The sequence below is a fragment of the Setaria viridis genome, chromosome 5 (genome assembly GCF_005286985.2).
Source record: "Setaria viridis chromosome 5, Setaria_viridis_v4.0, whole genome shotgun sequence".
Lineage (NCBI taxonomy): Eukaryota > Viridiplantae > Streptophyta > Magnoliopsida > Poales > Poaceae > Setaria > Setaria viridis.
Window position 1 is genome coordinate 41,317,399 of NC_048267.2, and position 15,567 is coordinate 41,332,965.

General features: G+C 47.0%; 2 protein-coding genes across 7 annotated transcripts; both read right to left on the bottom strand.

Moving 5' to 3' along the window:
- Positions 1 to 649: 649 nt before the first annotated feature.
- Positions 650 to 8,455, bottom strand: LOC117857511 (transcription factor LG2). 5 transcript variants are annotated; one of them, XM_034740203.2, is made up of 13 exons: positions 8,015 to 8,455; positions 7,762 to 7,894; positions 7,040 to 7,194; positions 6,530 to 6,630; positions 5,872 to 6,135; positions 4,803 to 4,850; positions 4,598 to 4,657; positions 4,413 to 4,490; positions 4,254 to 4,299; positions 3,792 to 4,060; positions 3,432 to 3,671; positions 1,604 to 1,746; positions 650 to 1,088 (listed from the first exon to the last, which is right to left on the bottom strand). In XM_034740203.2, exons 2-13 carry the CDS (start codon positions 7,881 to 7,883, stop codon positions 998 to 1,000), a joined length of 1,617 nt encoding a protein of 538 aa, XP_034596094.1. In that variant the 5' UTR covers positions 7,884 to 7,894; positions 8,015 to 8,455; the 3' UTR covers positions 650 to 997. The 5 variants fall into 5 exon arrangements, with proteins under 5 accessions (XP_034596094.1, XP_034596093.1, XP_034596095.1 ...); XM_034740202.2 differs by lacking the exons at positions 7,762 to 7,894; positions 8,015 to 8,455 and adding an exon at positions 7,331 to 7,672; XM_034740204.2 differs by lacking the exons at positions 4,803 to 4,850; positions 7,762 to 7,894; positions 8,015 to 8,455 and adding an exon at positions 7,331 to 7,675.
- Positions 8,456 to 10,553: 2,098 nt separating this feature from the next.
- On the bottom strand, positions 10,554 to 13,914 carry LOC117858160 (F-box/LRR-repeat protein At1g67190). 2 transcript variants are annotated; one of them, XM_034741173.2, is made up of 3 exons: positions 13,482 to 13,913; positions 11,651 to 13,108; positions 10,554 to 10,883 (listed from the first exon to the last, which is right to left on the bottom strand). In XM_034741173.2, the coding sequence occupies exon 2, from the start codon at positions 12,954 to 12,956 to the stop codon at positions 11,703 to 11,705; it is 1,254 nt and encodes a 417-aa protein (XP_034597064.1). In that variant the 5' UTR covers positions 12,957 to 13,108; positions 13,482 to 13,913; the 3' UTR covers positions 10,554 to 10,883; positions 11,651 to 11,702. The 2 variants fall into 2 exon arrangements, with proteins under 2 accessions (XP_034597064.1, XP_072149932.1); XM_072293831.1 differs by lacking the exon at positions 10,554 to 10,883 and adding an exon at positions 10,909 to 11,554 and having other exon boundaries at positions 13,482 to 13,914.
- Positions 13,915 to 15,567: the final 1,653 nt, after the last annotated feature.

Here is a 15,567-nt window from a genome sequence, read left to right on the forward strand (position 1 = left end):
TTAATTCCGCTGCGAAAAATTTTCACGTGTTCAAATCGAACCTATTCACCCCCTCTATGCATCACATGATTCAGATTGGAATGTTGTTCATCTGATCGTCTCATGGAAATTCACCTGCATGACAACAACCTAATTCAAATGTTCGTGATAGATGACATTCAAAGCAGAGCTGATTTTGAATATCTGAGTCTAAGTTGATATCAGGTGATTGGAAAGCCCTTCCCCTTACATTCATTTGTCCACCAATAGTTCTGAACTTGCATCTTTCAATTTGTGTTCAGTTAATGTTTGTTGTTTCTAGTTGTGCTGCTGACTATGGATCTTCTTTCTTGACGTCTGTTTTCTAGCTATTTCAGACATTGTTCTGCCTTACTCTTCAATGGTCATGCTTCTAATATTCTTTTTGACAGTATTAAAAGGCTTTGTTATTATTGTTGTAATTGATGATATTAAACTTGTCTTGGCTTCATACAGATTCCCTAGTTGCCTTTTCTCTTTTTCTCATCAGTGCTTAGTGGAATCAGGTTTTGAAAATCAGCCACCACCGGGGTTTCTGGTGGCATTGTATTGTTAAACAATACCCGATGATAGATTATTGCCTGGCTACCATATACTTCCTGGATAAGTTTGGAGATAGACTACTGAAGTGTTTGCATAACAATTAAAAACTTAGGAGTTATTTAATGGTTACTCTGTGTCTCTAACTGCAATTAGTCCTCTCAGGCAAGTGAGCAGCCAGATTTTTCTGCCTCTGCTTTGTTTTCTGCTACGCACAAAAATTCTGCGGTGCTAACCCTTCAATCAGTTCAAGAGCCATATGAACAGGTGAGCCACCCAACATCGCACCACAGCAGTTCCTTCTCCCCTCCCTTTCGCCTAGTGATGCTGCTTTCTCAGTACTTTAATAATAGAACATTACAATGCATCTCCCTCTCAAAAATCAGAATCTTTGTCACATCACTGGCGGCCCCTAAGTCTACACCCTCCAGGTGAGGCCTCAAAATCCTGAGAATTGGTTCTGCTGCTGTTGGTGCATGACCTGCAGCTCCGTTGCTGTGGGACTGAGGCTCTCTGTACCGATGAAGTTCCTGTTGCAGGAGAGTGTAAAATGCATGCATTGTCAGCCATGTCCATTTCTCACATTTCATATATTGAAATCTGAAAAAAAATGATCCTATTTTTTGAAAAGCGAAGGAATACATGTGATTCAGGCACGATTGGCAGGTTGGGAACAACCACAGTGCAGTGAGTCAGGGGTGTTTGCATACTAGATACTAAACTTTAGCAGTGTTACATCGAATGTTCGGATGCTAATTAGGATGACTAAACCTGTGCTAATTATAAAACTAATTGCAGAACCCTATGCTAATTCGCGAGACGAATCTATTAAGCTTAATTAATCTTAATCTAATGAATTGTGCAATTAGTTTAATATATTCGTCTCGCGAATTAGACTCCATCTATGCAATTAGTTTTTAATTAGTCTATATTTAATACTCATAATTAGCATCCAAACATCTGATGTGATAGGTGCTAAACTTTAACGGCCGTATCCACTTAATAACATGATGCAGTTTTTGCAGCTGAGAGGTCTGAATCTTACTCGCGAGGACGGGAAGCCCAGAGGTTACTGAGAGCTCGGAGGCGGCGGTAGTACTCCCCAATGGAGAGGAAGCACCGCGCCGCCTGCCGAGTGGTCAGGATCCGGCGCATCTGATGCAACGTCTGCTGCCTGAGATTGTCGGCCTGCAGTTGGAACAGCACACATGAAAAGAAAGGTGAGATGTCACATTAGTTTTGTTTCTTGTCTTGGCTATGCTGCACATTGGTGCTTCCATTATCTTGAATGACAGGGCATTTTCGGATCATGCAGATGCATCTATTCTTGTGTTGTCGTGCTGTCTTGTTCCTACTATATTCTAGTATGGACAATGGCTGAAGGTTATCTGGTGGTGCTTAATCTTAATCTAATGAAACGTTCTTTTCAGAAAAGTTTGGACTTTTGATGGTGAAGCAATTGTTTTCCACCTGCTGACAGCTGTATATCACCCTGCTGAATTGTGCTTATCATTTGTATATACTACATACTTCTAGAGAATGAAAAGAAATACTCCTAGTTATCAACACATGGACATCTTTGGACAACCAAAACAAACTTAAACTAATTCATTTTCTTTGTTTAAAACATCATAAATTAATGACTGGAGGTAGTATGATGTGAGTTTCAGAAATAAGCAGCATCTATCCTGAAAGCCTAAAAGAAGGAGAGTGACCTATCATCTGTGATCATGTTTATTATAAGTCTTTTTCATATGCACCTTTATCTTATCCAAATACACTGCTACTCCTAACAACTTTGTTCATTGTGACCATCTTTCTTACAAGGCTTTCTGTGGAATGATTGCTCCAATCATGAACCTAGGAAATACTAATTAGCTGCCTTCTTGCAAAGTTCTGTCCACAGACCAAAATAAGCATACATCTGAAAAGGAATCAGAGCTCAGGAAAGGTGAAAATAAACTAACAAAATGGAGGTCACAATCTCCTTTTACACCCCTGATAGAGAAGATAATCCATAAACAGGTATGATCATTTTATTTTAGGCTTCTTGCCGTCCATGGGTCTCAAGTTTAGGTGGCTGTGTCCTTTTATTCATGGATTGAGCCCTTGCAACTTTTGCTAGGCATGGAGCACACCATGAATGAGAGAGGCCTCGAATATATTTTTTTTCTCCATGCCTGTGTGTGGGGTCTCTGTTTTTCTGCCGAGGCACCAGCAAACACAGGAGGGAGAGAATAAAAAGGAGATGGCCGGCACAGGGAAGGCGCACAAGGGGCATTGTTTATGCACAGTGCCAACCGTATGTATGCGGCCATTGACTTTCTGTAGAAAGAGACAGGTGTGTACGTGTATGTACGCCCAGTACACATGTGTGTCCAGGAACAAAGCCTTGCCAAACCCACACACATAAAAAAGGATCAAAACCTTGCCTTCTTGGGTCCCTACCAACTCCTCTAGAAAACACACGATAATTGTCACTAGCAGCATTAGCTTGTCGTGATCTTTCAAAAAAGAAAAGCATTAGCTTGTTGTTTGTTGTTTAATCACGAGCTAATTATGCGTGCGGGAAAGTGGTAATGATGCTTATCCGGTTTTTGCAGGTTTAAGCTTAGCTTCCTGACAAAAGGTTGGCCTGCCTTGGAGAAAGCAGGACAGGGCCCTGTAGCCTCTAGGACGAGGACCAGCTCCATCGCTGCTGTTACTGTGCAGCTCTGACAGGGGAAGGACTGGTGTACTTGAAAGTTAAATCCAGCTTTTCCTCGTTGTATTGATTCTTGGGTTAAAAATGTTTACTGATCATGATCTTGTAGTAATAACAGCTGTGCATGATATGCTGGAAATGGAGAGGGGGAGTGGGAAAAAATGGTGACCTGCTGATAGAAGCTTTCGAGGCTGGCGAGCTTCTCCAGCGCGACGGCCATGAGGCTCATGTAGTTGGGGGCGGCGGCGCCGTCGTTGAGCGTGCCGGCGGCGACTGTGTCGGCCAGGGACTGGTGCAGCTGGTGCAGGCCCTGCGCGAGCGCCTCCTCCGCCTGCTCCGACGACTGCTGCAGGTTGCAGATCCCCAGTAGCTGCTGCTCCGTCAGCGGGTCCAGCTGCGGGATCAGGATCTGCGTGCATGGCCAAGAAGAAAAGGGAAAAAAAAAAGGCTCAGTACGGGCTCCGCCGCCTCGACACCCCCTGCACGCACGGACGGACACCATGTTTGGCAGCAGCTATAGCAGTCGTACCTTGAGCAGCTCGGACGGGCGGAAGCCGCCCATCCAGAAGAAGCAGCGCTCGGCGGGGGTGGCCCAGCCACCGGTGAGGAGGTGGAAGACGTCCTCGTGCGCCAGAGCCGCCTTGAGCTGGAACAGCTCGTCGTAGTGCTGCACGCACTCCTCCACGATGAGGCCCAGGTTGCCGTCCAGGTGCGCCTGCAGCCCGCCCCGGAGCTCCGCCAGCCGCTTGCCGTCGTCGTCCAGCCACCGCGCGTACTCCATGTCGAACGCGGCGGCTCCTGCACGCGCACGTAACGGCGGGAACGGAGTCATTACTAGCAGCAAGGTCGACGGCGCACATTTTCCACGCCGGACAAGGGCCGGACGGCCGCCTCGGCAACCGCGCGGGCCTGCGGCGGCGGCGGCGGCGGCGGCAGCAGCGGCAGCTAGTGGTACTACGAAAATGGACGGTGGCTGGGTTGTAGTTATTACCAGAGCTCATGTCCCCGGCGGCGCTGCACCCTCCAACGAACAGGCCCTGGACCACGGTAACACGCCATGACACGTCAAGCTCTGAATGATACGAACTCGCATCCGATGCGTGATCAGAGACCCATCAGACGTGTTGCGGAGTTTGGGACTGCAACAAACCTGTGACCGTGCTCTCTGGAGCTCATGCTCGACCTGCTGGAGCCTGATCCTGCTAGTCTCCAGCTGCTGCACGTAAGCCTGCGGTGAAAGGACAAGCAAATCACTCGGCAGTCTCTCAGGACCAGAGGCAAAAAAAATTTCTCGATCAAGCAAGATGACTGATGATTTTTCCTCTAATCAATCACCTTCTTCCTTAGCCTGCTCTTCCTCGCAGCCTCTCTGTTCTGCGCCAGCCGCCGTTCCGTCTGCCAGAATTCACAGCAATCCATTGGTCATCGTGCAGAGAAAAAGGAAACAAATGCAGGTCTGCCCTTGGGCACATATGAAAGCAGGAACAGTGAAGGAGCCGGGGGGACATGCAATGCAATGCAACAAGAGCAGCTATCCCACCTTGGCATCTACCAACTTGCCATCTTTCCTTGTGGATCCTTGCTTCCTCTGTGCAAAGTACACCACCAACCAAGGGCACCAGTATTAGAGGATATACACACTATAGTCTACACTATACAGCAGCACAGTGCGTGGCCATCTCGCCATCGAACGAAAAGGCAACCACAGGGACAGGGGGCATAGGCACAGAACAAGCCGGTGCACGATGGAGCCAAAGCTCCTGTCGTCCATCACCGTCGATGGACGCAGCAGCTGCACTGGCACTGTCCATCACTCCATCTCCTCCAAACGCAGGCAGCTTTTGGCTGTAGCTGTCCCCGAAAGCTCAGTGAAGCCGGTGCTGGCAGCCACGGCTTCTGTTGCTATCGATGTGCTGCTGTTGCGGTGAGGTGCAGGCCAGGGGGATAAGAAGGGCTTATCACAGCTTTTAGTTTTATCCCATCAATCCATCCAGGAGGGAGAGACAAGAAGGGCGGTTTTAGGGGTGACCCTGGCCATCATTTGGCGTCCTCTCCGTAGGATTGACCAGATGCCATTAGTCCAATCAACCCAGGGCTTCCTGGCTTTCTATTTCTATTCAGAGGCCACACACACTACGCACGCATGCCTTTGGGTTTGCCCTTAAGGTAGTGCCACTTATCCTAGGGACATGAGCTAAGCAAGCTGCAAAGTGGTTGGGAGCACACTGCACTACAGTAGCACAGTGCCGGCTCTTGCCCGTACGCGCACTGCCGCGTCGCTGGTGTGGCACGAAAGAACAGCATGTTACGTACAGGGAGTACCGCAAGATTCAAGAACCCAAGTTTTTCAACGATTTGACAGCGATATTCTGAAGAGACTGGTGAGTTGTGCTGTGGCTGCCTGGCTGGGGTTGGTCGTAGGAGGGGGTACCCTACTGTTGTACTAGTACTACGGGAGGGCGCATGCTATTGCTGCCTGTGAATCTGTGATAGGGAAAGATGATTAGAGGAAGAGGGGTGGAGATGGAGCCTGTGCCTGTGCCTGTGCCTGTGCCTGTGCCTGTGCTGCTGCGTGGCCAGGCAAGGGCAGAGGGAGGAGGCAGGCGTACCTTGTCATGGTCTCCCCCTCCCCCTCCCCCTCCGTGCAGGTGCAGCGGGAGGGCGGGGTGGTGCTGCTGAAAGCTTGGCGGGGCGGGGGCGGGGGCAGCAGCGGGCGCAGCGGCGAGGCCTGGCTTGTAGCTGTAATCATCAGTGGTCACCATCATGACCTCCTGCCGCGGCGCAGGGGAGGCTGGGGACACCAACTCCATCTGAGACATTGTGTTCTGAGCTGAGCTCGAGTCAGTGGTGCTCCCTACTGACTGCGAATTCCCCTGTTCAGCAATTACACAGGCAGGACACGGCAAACAGTGAGCGGCCGGTAAAAAGATTTTATCAAGATGCGGTAAAAAAAGAGAATCACAATCAATGAATGAACCACCGCCCATCTCGCGTCTCTCGTCGTCATCCTCCTCTCTCCCCTTTCACTCGCCGTGGCTGGCTGCGGGTGCAGGGCTGCAGGCCAACACACCATCCAGATACAGGGGCCAGCGAATCGCCCAAGAACAGCCACATCTTTTCTTGGGTTCAGCGACGAGCCAGAGGGGGAGAGTAGACGACGAGACGACGGGAGGCAGGCGAGGCGAGCGATGAGCAAGTGAATGCGTGCATGCATGCATGAGCATGAATCAATGATCATGGGAGATTGGGAGAGGGCGGGGCCTTTACACTGTGCAGCTGCTGTTGGTGCCTCATTGGCCACGAAGGGAAGATCTCCAGCGTGGGGGGCCTGCCACCGCCAGCGCCCGCGAGGTATCCTGCCGCTGCCGCTGCATGCATACAAAGAGAATTAACACGGGGCCTTATCGAATACCGATTCCCACCCTGTTCTGTTCATGCATCTCTCTCTCTCATCCACCCTCCATGAATTTGCAGACAGAGAGAGAAAGGAGGTAGTAACATAACAAGAATAATAATGCATGGAGGAGAAAGGGAGAGAATAAACGTGATGTTTCCATCTTTGAGTCATCGGCATCGCACCATTATGTGCAGCTACTGCATATGCACACAGCGCACTGTGTGTTGCATAGGAATGGAAACAAGCAGGAACGCAGAAAGGCGAGGCATGTCTCGCCCTGTGCGGCTGTGCGGCGCTGTGCACAGGCGAGGTAAGAAACGAGCCTTTTTGGCAAGTAGCCGAGGTTCGGAGAGAGAAGACGACGAGAGTCGAGAGCTTACGCTTTGTCTGCGCCGGGGCGTCGCTCTTGATGATCACGCCCGGATCGACGCCGCCGCCGGCGTTGGCAGAGGCGCCGCCGCCGCCATGGATGAGGGCCTCCTCCAGCTCACCGAACCCGAAGTAGGCAGCCGCCGCGGCCGCAGGCTGGAAGTCCCTGCTCGAGCAGTAGCGCACACAGAGCCCATCAGTCATCGCCCCCCAAAGGTACAAGCTATAGCCTGCGGCAGGCGAGGCCACCGAGGAGGCAAAGCTAGCAGATAAAAACTTTTCAAGAATGGAAAGGCCGAGACCGCCTAGACAGAGCTCCTGCTGCTGGGCAAGCAGATAAGGATGAGGGCGATCTCGGTGCCCAAATCACTCGCGGGACGCAGGCCTTCGGCATTAAGAAATTCCGGTGCGTGGGCGGAGGTGTAATCCAACGAAAGTGGCGCGGCATAAGCTCGTGGAATCAGTCTGTTATAAAGACGGATAAAAGGAGGGCGAAAAATACTTTAAAGAAGCTGCGCACTCAAAGGATTTGAAAACACGGCAAGTGCTTGTAGTTGTAGCAGCTGGTTGCGACGCGGAAAAGTTGCAGCAGCAGAAGGATTTCGTGTGGTGTTGCATGCTGGCTCTTGGATGAGGATGAGGCGAGGTAGAAGAAGATGGCGGCTGGGCCAGAGGGATCAAAGAGAAACCGGAAACCGAGAGTTGAGGGGGGAGAGGTGGGTAGGGTACGTACAGGAAGCAGGAAGGCGGTGCGGCGGCGGCGGCGGCGTGGGCTTGGACTCCGTACGCGAGCGCCTGGTTGAGAGGCAGCGCCGCCCGCTCCATCCTCCACGAGCTCTCCTCGCCGTGCACCATGGTCACGAGCTCTACCACAGACAACAAGAGACCATGAAGAAGACTAGAAGAGTGAGCGATTGTTGTGGCGCTTGCTGAGAGAGAGGGAGGGGGCTAGCTAGAGAAAGAAGATGTTGTATCTGTATGCATACCATCCTTGCAAAGAAGGAACCAGCATGCAAGGCTGCGAGCAGAGGGGAGCCCTCGCCTCGCCTCCTCTTTGTTTGTTTGTTTGTTTGTGCTCTCAGCTCTCGCACGCGGAAAAGAGGAGGAGCACTGGCGAATTGTATCGGCCTTGGAGTTTCATCCACTGTACTGCAAAGAATATCTTGTCCTTTTGAACACGTCCTGCCTCCTCTTTTTTTCACAGGCTTGTAACAGCTAGTTGGAGACTTGGGAGGGAGGGAAGAGGGATGCAGAGGCCAGAGGGGGTGGTGAGGGGGAGAGAGGGGGTGTGGTAGGGCTTTTCTGTCAGCATTTCTGTCTCCTACTCCACTCCTACTAACCACCTTTCACCTCTCATTGGCCGCCCTCTGGCCCTCTCCCTCTGAGACGGCAAGTACTCAACAAAAGAAGCATTGAATAGAGAGAGAGGGAGGGAGGGAGAGGGGAAAACAAAAAAGAGAATGGAGAGGGAAAGGCACAGAAGCTTTTTTTTTAGAAAGGGTCTTGAGCTTGAGAAGTTGTCCTACACTTCCATCTCTTCTCCTATCATGTTGAAAGCAGATAAGGGAGAGAGACAGGGAGGAATTTAGGAGAGACGGGGAGTTGATCTAATTTGATTCGTCAAACTATATGCTCTCACTCCATAATACATCTCCAATTATCGCAAGCAACTAGTTTAATTCCAAGCAATCCTAACCAAAGCACCACCAAATATGAAATGGATACACCTCCAATGTGAAAAATATAAAAGTCTTGGGGCATGGAAAATATTAAAATCCGGTAGGTGCTTGGAAATGGGTTTGTTTGGGATTAATTCCCTATCTTCCCAGGTCAACATCAGTGCATTGTCATGCTCCAAATACTTAAAACATTATTTCCACAAAGAGATATTTATTCTTGGAGAAGGCCTCAACCTGGCCTCCTGGCTCTTCCCCTCCTGAGATGTTATACTCATCACTGCAGATAGGGAGCACACCAAATACATTTGTATGAGTTGTGGCCAAGTTGGTGACTGGCCATTACTCATTAGTGCCTAATCCTTTGCCTAAGTAGGGCCTCAAGCGCATGATAAACTACTCCAAAGAAGCTGCATTTATACTTGCTGGCCAACTCCTCAGGTCACTTCACCAGATTGCTTGATCCTTGAGCTGCAAAAGCCCAACCGAGTTCATTTACTCTGGATTCTTAAAGGATTTTCTCGCTGCTAGATTTTTAACACTTTTTTCTCTCTCTAGCTGACTTTCTTCTACCGGGCTTGGTCAAGGCTGAAGTTCCAAAAGCCTTCCTGTTCATGTGCCGGAGGCCAGGGGGCTCCAGTGAATCATTGAACAGTACGTACGGAGAAGGGACAGAAAAATACTATACTGTATACCCTACCCAGTGACAGTAGAAGGTCACCAGTCCAATTCTTTGTTCAGAGATTCGGTAGATTTTGCAAATCTTTTGGCAAGAATAGGCCTGCACTCTACAAACCTAGTATCTCGTTTTCGTAGTTTTTTATTGGGCAGGGAATCAGCAAGTGAGCTACACGCAAGAAGAGGGAGATGGGCATGCAGTTCTGGCGAATCATGCTTTGCCATCCACAAATTACGAAGGTGAAAACGAGACACCGCATTTTTTTTTCAAAAATAAAGAACAAAACCCAGACATCGCAACGACATAGTCTTGGATCGCACCAATTAACCGTTTTGTTCGTTGTCTTCTAGATTTTATCACTGGTAACCTTTTTGTTTTGACATGACTCGCCGTTGGAATTTCACGCTCAGTGGCCGGAATGTGGATAATCCGAATGCTTCCACGGCTTGCATCTTCTTTTCTTTAACCCACTTGACTTGAGAGAGAAAAGAAAGATTTTGTGCTAGTGTGCTACTGGTTCATGCCAATGCCACTACCAAATTCTCACCTGCAAACTTGTGTAGCAAAGCAACTGCTACAGAAAGGTCAACGGTTTGAACTTTCAGATCAGCCTTGTCTCATCATATTCTATTATGGAACAGGTCAAGAGGGGCAAAATCGTATTCAAAGATGATGGCTAGGCATGAGATTCTCATCATAGCAGCCAATGGATTAGTTTCGCAATGGTGAACAGACCAGGGTGGAACACAAACTTCAGTTTTTACAGAAAATGGGTAGAAATTATTCTACCCAAAACAAATCAAAAGAATAATATATAGGCCTACAGAGATTTTGTCAAACCAACCCAACACAACCAAACCTGCAAGTATTCAGTAGTGCAAGTTGTAAAACGAAAATATTTTGTGAATGGCAAGTGAACCTGCATCAATAGTGAGGAACATCTATTGGCAGGACCCATAAATTCGATATGATCCACCCGTGGAATATGTTCTATTCTAAACAACTGAAACAAAAAACTAAATGGAATAAAACCACAAGATTTTTTGACAAACCCCAGCCTTGATAACTAGGATTAGGCAGTAATGCTGCCGATGTGGACTAGTTATTAATTTATCATGGAATCCCTTGGAGTGGAATGTCAAGGCCAAAGGGACAACGGTGAATGACGAATTTCTCAAGAGAATCGATCATACACTTTACTGCAATCTGAAGTTACCAATTTACAATTTACCAATATTTTACAGTATATTGAAAGAATTTGATTCAAGATTAGGCTCATGAAAAGATTAAAGGTCTTGCTATTATGTAACAAAGGCCACCAAATCTCAACATAAACATTTCATTCCAGTCCGAAGAATAGAACGGGGGGATTTAATTCATATGGGCAAATGCAGGCATCTATGAAGAGGTTGACACAAACTTTCTTGAACTCTGGAGCGGGCATGCACCTGGGATGAATTTACACCAGACAGTCCTCATGATTTAGAATCAGAAGCAAATCTGCAAAATGCATAAAATGGAAAAGAAAGTTATACTTCTATTGAATATTGAGGGAGCACAGGATTGGGTGTGAAAGGGTAATATTGCTCTTGAAAGGCGTGTTGACAGATGCCAACCAACTGTAATAAAGAACAGTATCTAGAACAAAACTACCAGTTTATACTTCCATATAATGTTTCAAATGACAAAATGAATCAGTAAGTCAAAGAATGTATTACATAGTAAAACTAGTGAAGCTACTTTAGGAGCAGCACAATGTCAGGAAACATATGTGTAGTTGACAAGCACACTGTTACAAGAACTGCAATTTAGCTCAGGTTCTACGAGCAGATGTTTGGACGATCGGGGAAAAATGGATTGCCTGACACCTTAGTCTTGCAAGACATGACATCAATAGCTATGGTCTGTAATGGTGGCTTTCTGAATCACAATGCCATAAAACCATTGATGATAAAAAAAAATACCTGGCCTCTTCTTTCCTTTCTCTAAATACTACATGAAGGTGAATAAGCTGCTCAAAAATACGATTGTTTGCCAATCGCCATCACGTAAATTATTAGGCTAAGAGACACAACAATCAGATGACAATTGTCTTCAGGGAACCTTTCGTAAAGCAGCTAAACCTCTTGCTAGCTACTCTAGTTCCATTAGAAAACTACATCAAAATTCGCCTGAAATTGAATAGATTATTTGCAAGAACTGTAATAAGACCATGCTGAATAAGATGTCGTGATGCTACAAAAAAGGAAAAGGTCAGTAAAGGTTACCTGATGGCACGGCTTCAGCTGAACTAGGACAGCCCAATGAATCTACTAGATGTCATTCGTACTCAAATTGTACATCGACATGCACATACTTCCTCATTAGACAGACTATAAATGAGGTGAAGCTTGCTAACATCTGGCGCTCTTCACGTGTTTTTGCCTCAGAAAGAACACCATGAATAACAAGTTTCTTGAGATTTGGACACCTTTCAATCATACCAAACACCCAGGGTCCAAAGTGCTCACTTATTACTGTCCAACCAAGTTCCAGAACTGAGACATTCTCCAGTGGTGATGAACCCTGCAGGCTGTAGTGAAGCAACCCATCTCTTAATTCATAGCTCAATGAAAGATGCCTAAGAAGAGGAAATGAAACAGCTATAGTTTCTGAATCCACAATCTCATCCTCGTCATCAAACACAACACCCCAAAATCGTAGCATACGCAAGCTGGATGCTCTGGATATCATATTATAGAACTTTGGCCAGACTATGGTGAAGTTGCTCACATCTACCACCTCCAGATGCTCAGTACTGTCCCCAATATCCAAATGTGTAACACTGACATCATCAATCTTAAGATGCTTTAGTGTTCCTTTCCCGATAAGCTCAAACAGATCAAGATTCAATGCATTCAAGTGTAGAACCTCCAAATTATCTGCATCAAGTATGATCTTATCTACACCAACTGATTTCGCGAAGAGACTCCTCAATGTATGGCTTGTGAGCTCCATTGTAGATTGTGGATCTGAAGTGACAACCTCAAGGACATCAAGTGCTAATACCTCTATCTTTGGGCAAGCAGCAACTAGAAGGCTTAGATCCAATGCTGAAATGCTGACATGCCTCAGGGAAAGGGATTTCAGACAAGTGAACCTCTGATAGCTTGGTTCGACACCTGTGATTGTGTTATGGTCCAAATCTAGCACTTCTAGCTTCTGCCTGCCACACTTTTCCAGAATGTTTACATGAGGTGTTGTCCTGACATTGTAAGACAAGCTCCGCAGAGTCTCCCTGGTATACATGAGCCACGCAATCACTGGTGCTGCAGAGAACTCATGGGTGTTATCGATATGAATTGAGAGGCATTGCAGCCCAATCGTCTGAAATATAGTCTGTGTAATGACAATCTCCAACTGACGTGTAGTCATGTCCCGCGGAAAGTCATCAGAGTTGAAAGACAGCAAGCGAAGGTGCCTCCTGCAGGCGTCCCGCCACTTCCGGCATACCGCAGAGGCAACCATGACATCACGTGCAACACCAAGATGGGAAAGAATGTTGCCAATGACTTCAACAGGGAGGTGCTCCATGTTTTGGCACTCAAAGAACACTCAAACACTATCAAGTAAAATCTAACGAAGAATTTTCTCCATTGCAACCAAGACAGTCTTCTAGTATGGAGTTATAAACATTCACAGATGCCAATATCAATGCTGAGTTAAGACCTCATCGCCATCCTTCCCTGCACAACGGCAGTTGATAGTTAGAAAGTAACACCAGTGATTTAGTAAACATCAGGCTATAATTTGTAGAGACTTTGTCGAAGCTCAGCTTAAGCGACAGATATGCTCAATCGCCGTGATTCACCCAACCAATTTTAAACTAATCGCCACAAGCAAAATCAGAGTTGGGTGCTATCGAGGAATTTACAAGCGAGAAGATCCTGCTCAACCAAATCTAGATCAAGATCGACGAAATACTGAAAGGGGTATGGGTCTATGGGATTATTGAATCTAGATAATTCAACACACAATTCTTTAATTCGAACATCGCGTACAGGTTCCACCCGATAAAATGAATAAGAGAGTAGTGGGGTTGAGAAGGGAGGGGGCAACCTTGATCGGTATAGCCATACGACGACGACGGGGCCAGTGGCAACGACCGCGCGGTGGCCGGGAACCCGGGCTTTGGCTGCGCGCTCTCGCCGGATCTGCACACCACAAGCCGGTTCGTCGTTGTGGCACCCCAGATCGACTTCATGCAATAACCCACGTCGAATTCATCGCGTCTTCCTCGACTCCGGCTGACGCCCAAGGCTAGAACACGCCGTCTTCTTCAGAAGACCGGCGTCACCAACGCGCCGGCGTGGAGACGCCGGCTGAAGGCCGGGAATAGGCGTCGGTGGCAGCGCGGTTCTCCAGAACGGGAGATGCGGCGCTGATTCTTGAGGCCGGCGCGTCGGACAGGGCGCGGAATCGCGACCACGGCGGCGTCGCGGCGAGAGGAGAGAGAGGAGATGCGCCCGCCGCACAGCGCACACCCACGGGTAAAAGAAAAAGATTGTCTAACGAGGCGTGGGCCTTTATGCCCAGCCCAGGAGGCCCAGCACACAGGGGAGGTGGCCCAAGTTGCCTCGTGCGCCCGCGTGGCAGAAGAGAAAAAGGACACGCGGGTTCTTTTTCTTTCACATTTTTTTTCTTAGCTCGGTTGGCTGCCAGCCCGGGGGTTCGATTCCTTGATCGGACTTAGGTGCATCGTCGGGGTTTTTCCCAGCTGCGTTCACGAGTTCGTTAGGGTATACACGCGTACGTGTAAGTGGTACTGCATATCCGTATGCACGGGAGATCTAGGCCTTCCAATGTTTTCCATAAGCATGTATGAACGCGTACGTGTGTGGTGTGAGTGTAGAGTGCGTTGGTTGCGTGTATTCTTATTGTACCCTTAAAATAATTGATTCATTGACATTCTTCGTGCAATATAATCAAAATAGTTTTTGCAAAACGTTCAAAAAATACATTCAAAATGTTGAAATGGCTCGATATTTTTTAAACTTGAGTTGGCAATTGTTCAGCATTTTATGCGGAAATTTGAGATAAGTGTTGTTAAATATTGGGTCGTTATTTTTACTACATTCAAATTATTCACATTGGGGTGGGAAGAGGACGTGGGATTTAATGTGGTTATTACGTATTGTGCATAAAATTATCCACAGCTGATTTTCATAAAATTAATTATTGAATAACAGTTTATTATCCAACCAAAAGTTGTGCAGTGGCGTCTATTTTTTAAGTTATGTCTATAAATATGAATGTGCCATGCATTTTCTCACTTGAATTATTTTGCAAGTAAGTTGACGTATATTGATTTTTCAAAGCAAAGCAAGAAGACGACACTTTGGGGTCCACGATAGAACTTGGGTTTTTATGTACCCACTACATTGATTATCATGTTGTTTTTCCCGTTATGGATAGAGCAACTTTTCGCTAAACAATACATCAGTTACCATTGGTTACAAGAAAAATAACTGTTTCTGGAAAATATAAAATAAGGTTGCGGTGGAGTTGTACTCTTGTACTACCTCCGTTCCATCCAAATTATAGGTTTGTTTTGACTTTTTTATATTTATAGATTTTGTTATGTACTTAGATATACCCTATATCTAGATGTATAATAATATTCATGAATGTAAAGAAGCTAAAACGAATTATAATTTGGAATGAAGGGAGTAGGATTTGACTACAGGAGTCTTTTGTATTCTGATGGACACTAAGAGAATGAACATTAGCAAGGTGATTCACATAAGATCCTTTTTCGAAACACACAGTACAAACGTAATCGCTCACATACGCGTACACAAACTCGCACGCAACCACCTATATGAGCACCTCCGAAAGATTAAGCCGGCAAATCCTTGAGATTGAAGAAGTCACCACTAACGCCTCGTTGTCAATGGGCACGTCGCCTACCACTAAAAGAATAGCGCCGATTAAATTCTGAAATAATCCAGAAAAATGCAAGCACCCTTACTGAGTCGAGGACTCGAATCCGGTGGGCATCTTCGACCGCATGGGATCTTTTCAGCTCAATTCGCTATTCACATAAGACCGTTGCACTATGATATAGAAGGGAACATGCAGCTTTGAAGTCATATGCGGCTAGAGACAAGAGATAATGTTGGGAAAAAAAGATTCCCTGAGGTTG

What these genes read in the sequence shown, in the direction of transcription:
- LOC117857511 (XM_034740202.2), bottom strand. Translation starts at nt 7,476, where the DNA reads ATGCCGCGCCACTTTCGTTGGATTACACCTCCGCCCACGCACCGGAAT. An exon ending in TCCAGAGAGCACGGTCACAG is followed by an intron (nt 4,300 to 4,412) that starts GTTTGTTGCAGT and finishes ACCGTGGTCCAG; the next exon opens with GGCCTGTTCGTTGGAGGGTG. An exon ending in TCGAAAGCTTCTATCAGCAG is followed by an intron (nt 1,747 to 3,431) that starts GTCACCATTTTT and finishes TTCCAACTGCAG; the next exon opens with GCCGACAATCTCAGGCAGCA.
- LOC117858160 (XM_034741173.2), bottom strand. Translation starts at nt 12,956, where the DNA reads ATGGAGCACCTCCCTGTTGAAGTCATTGGCAACATTCTTTCCCATCTT.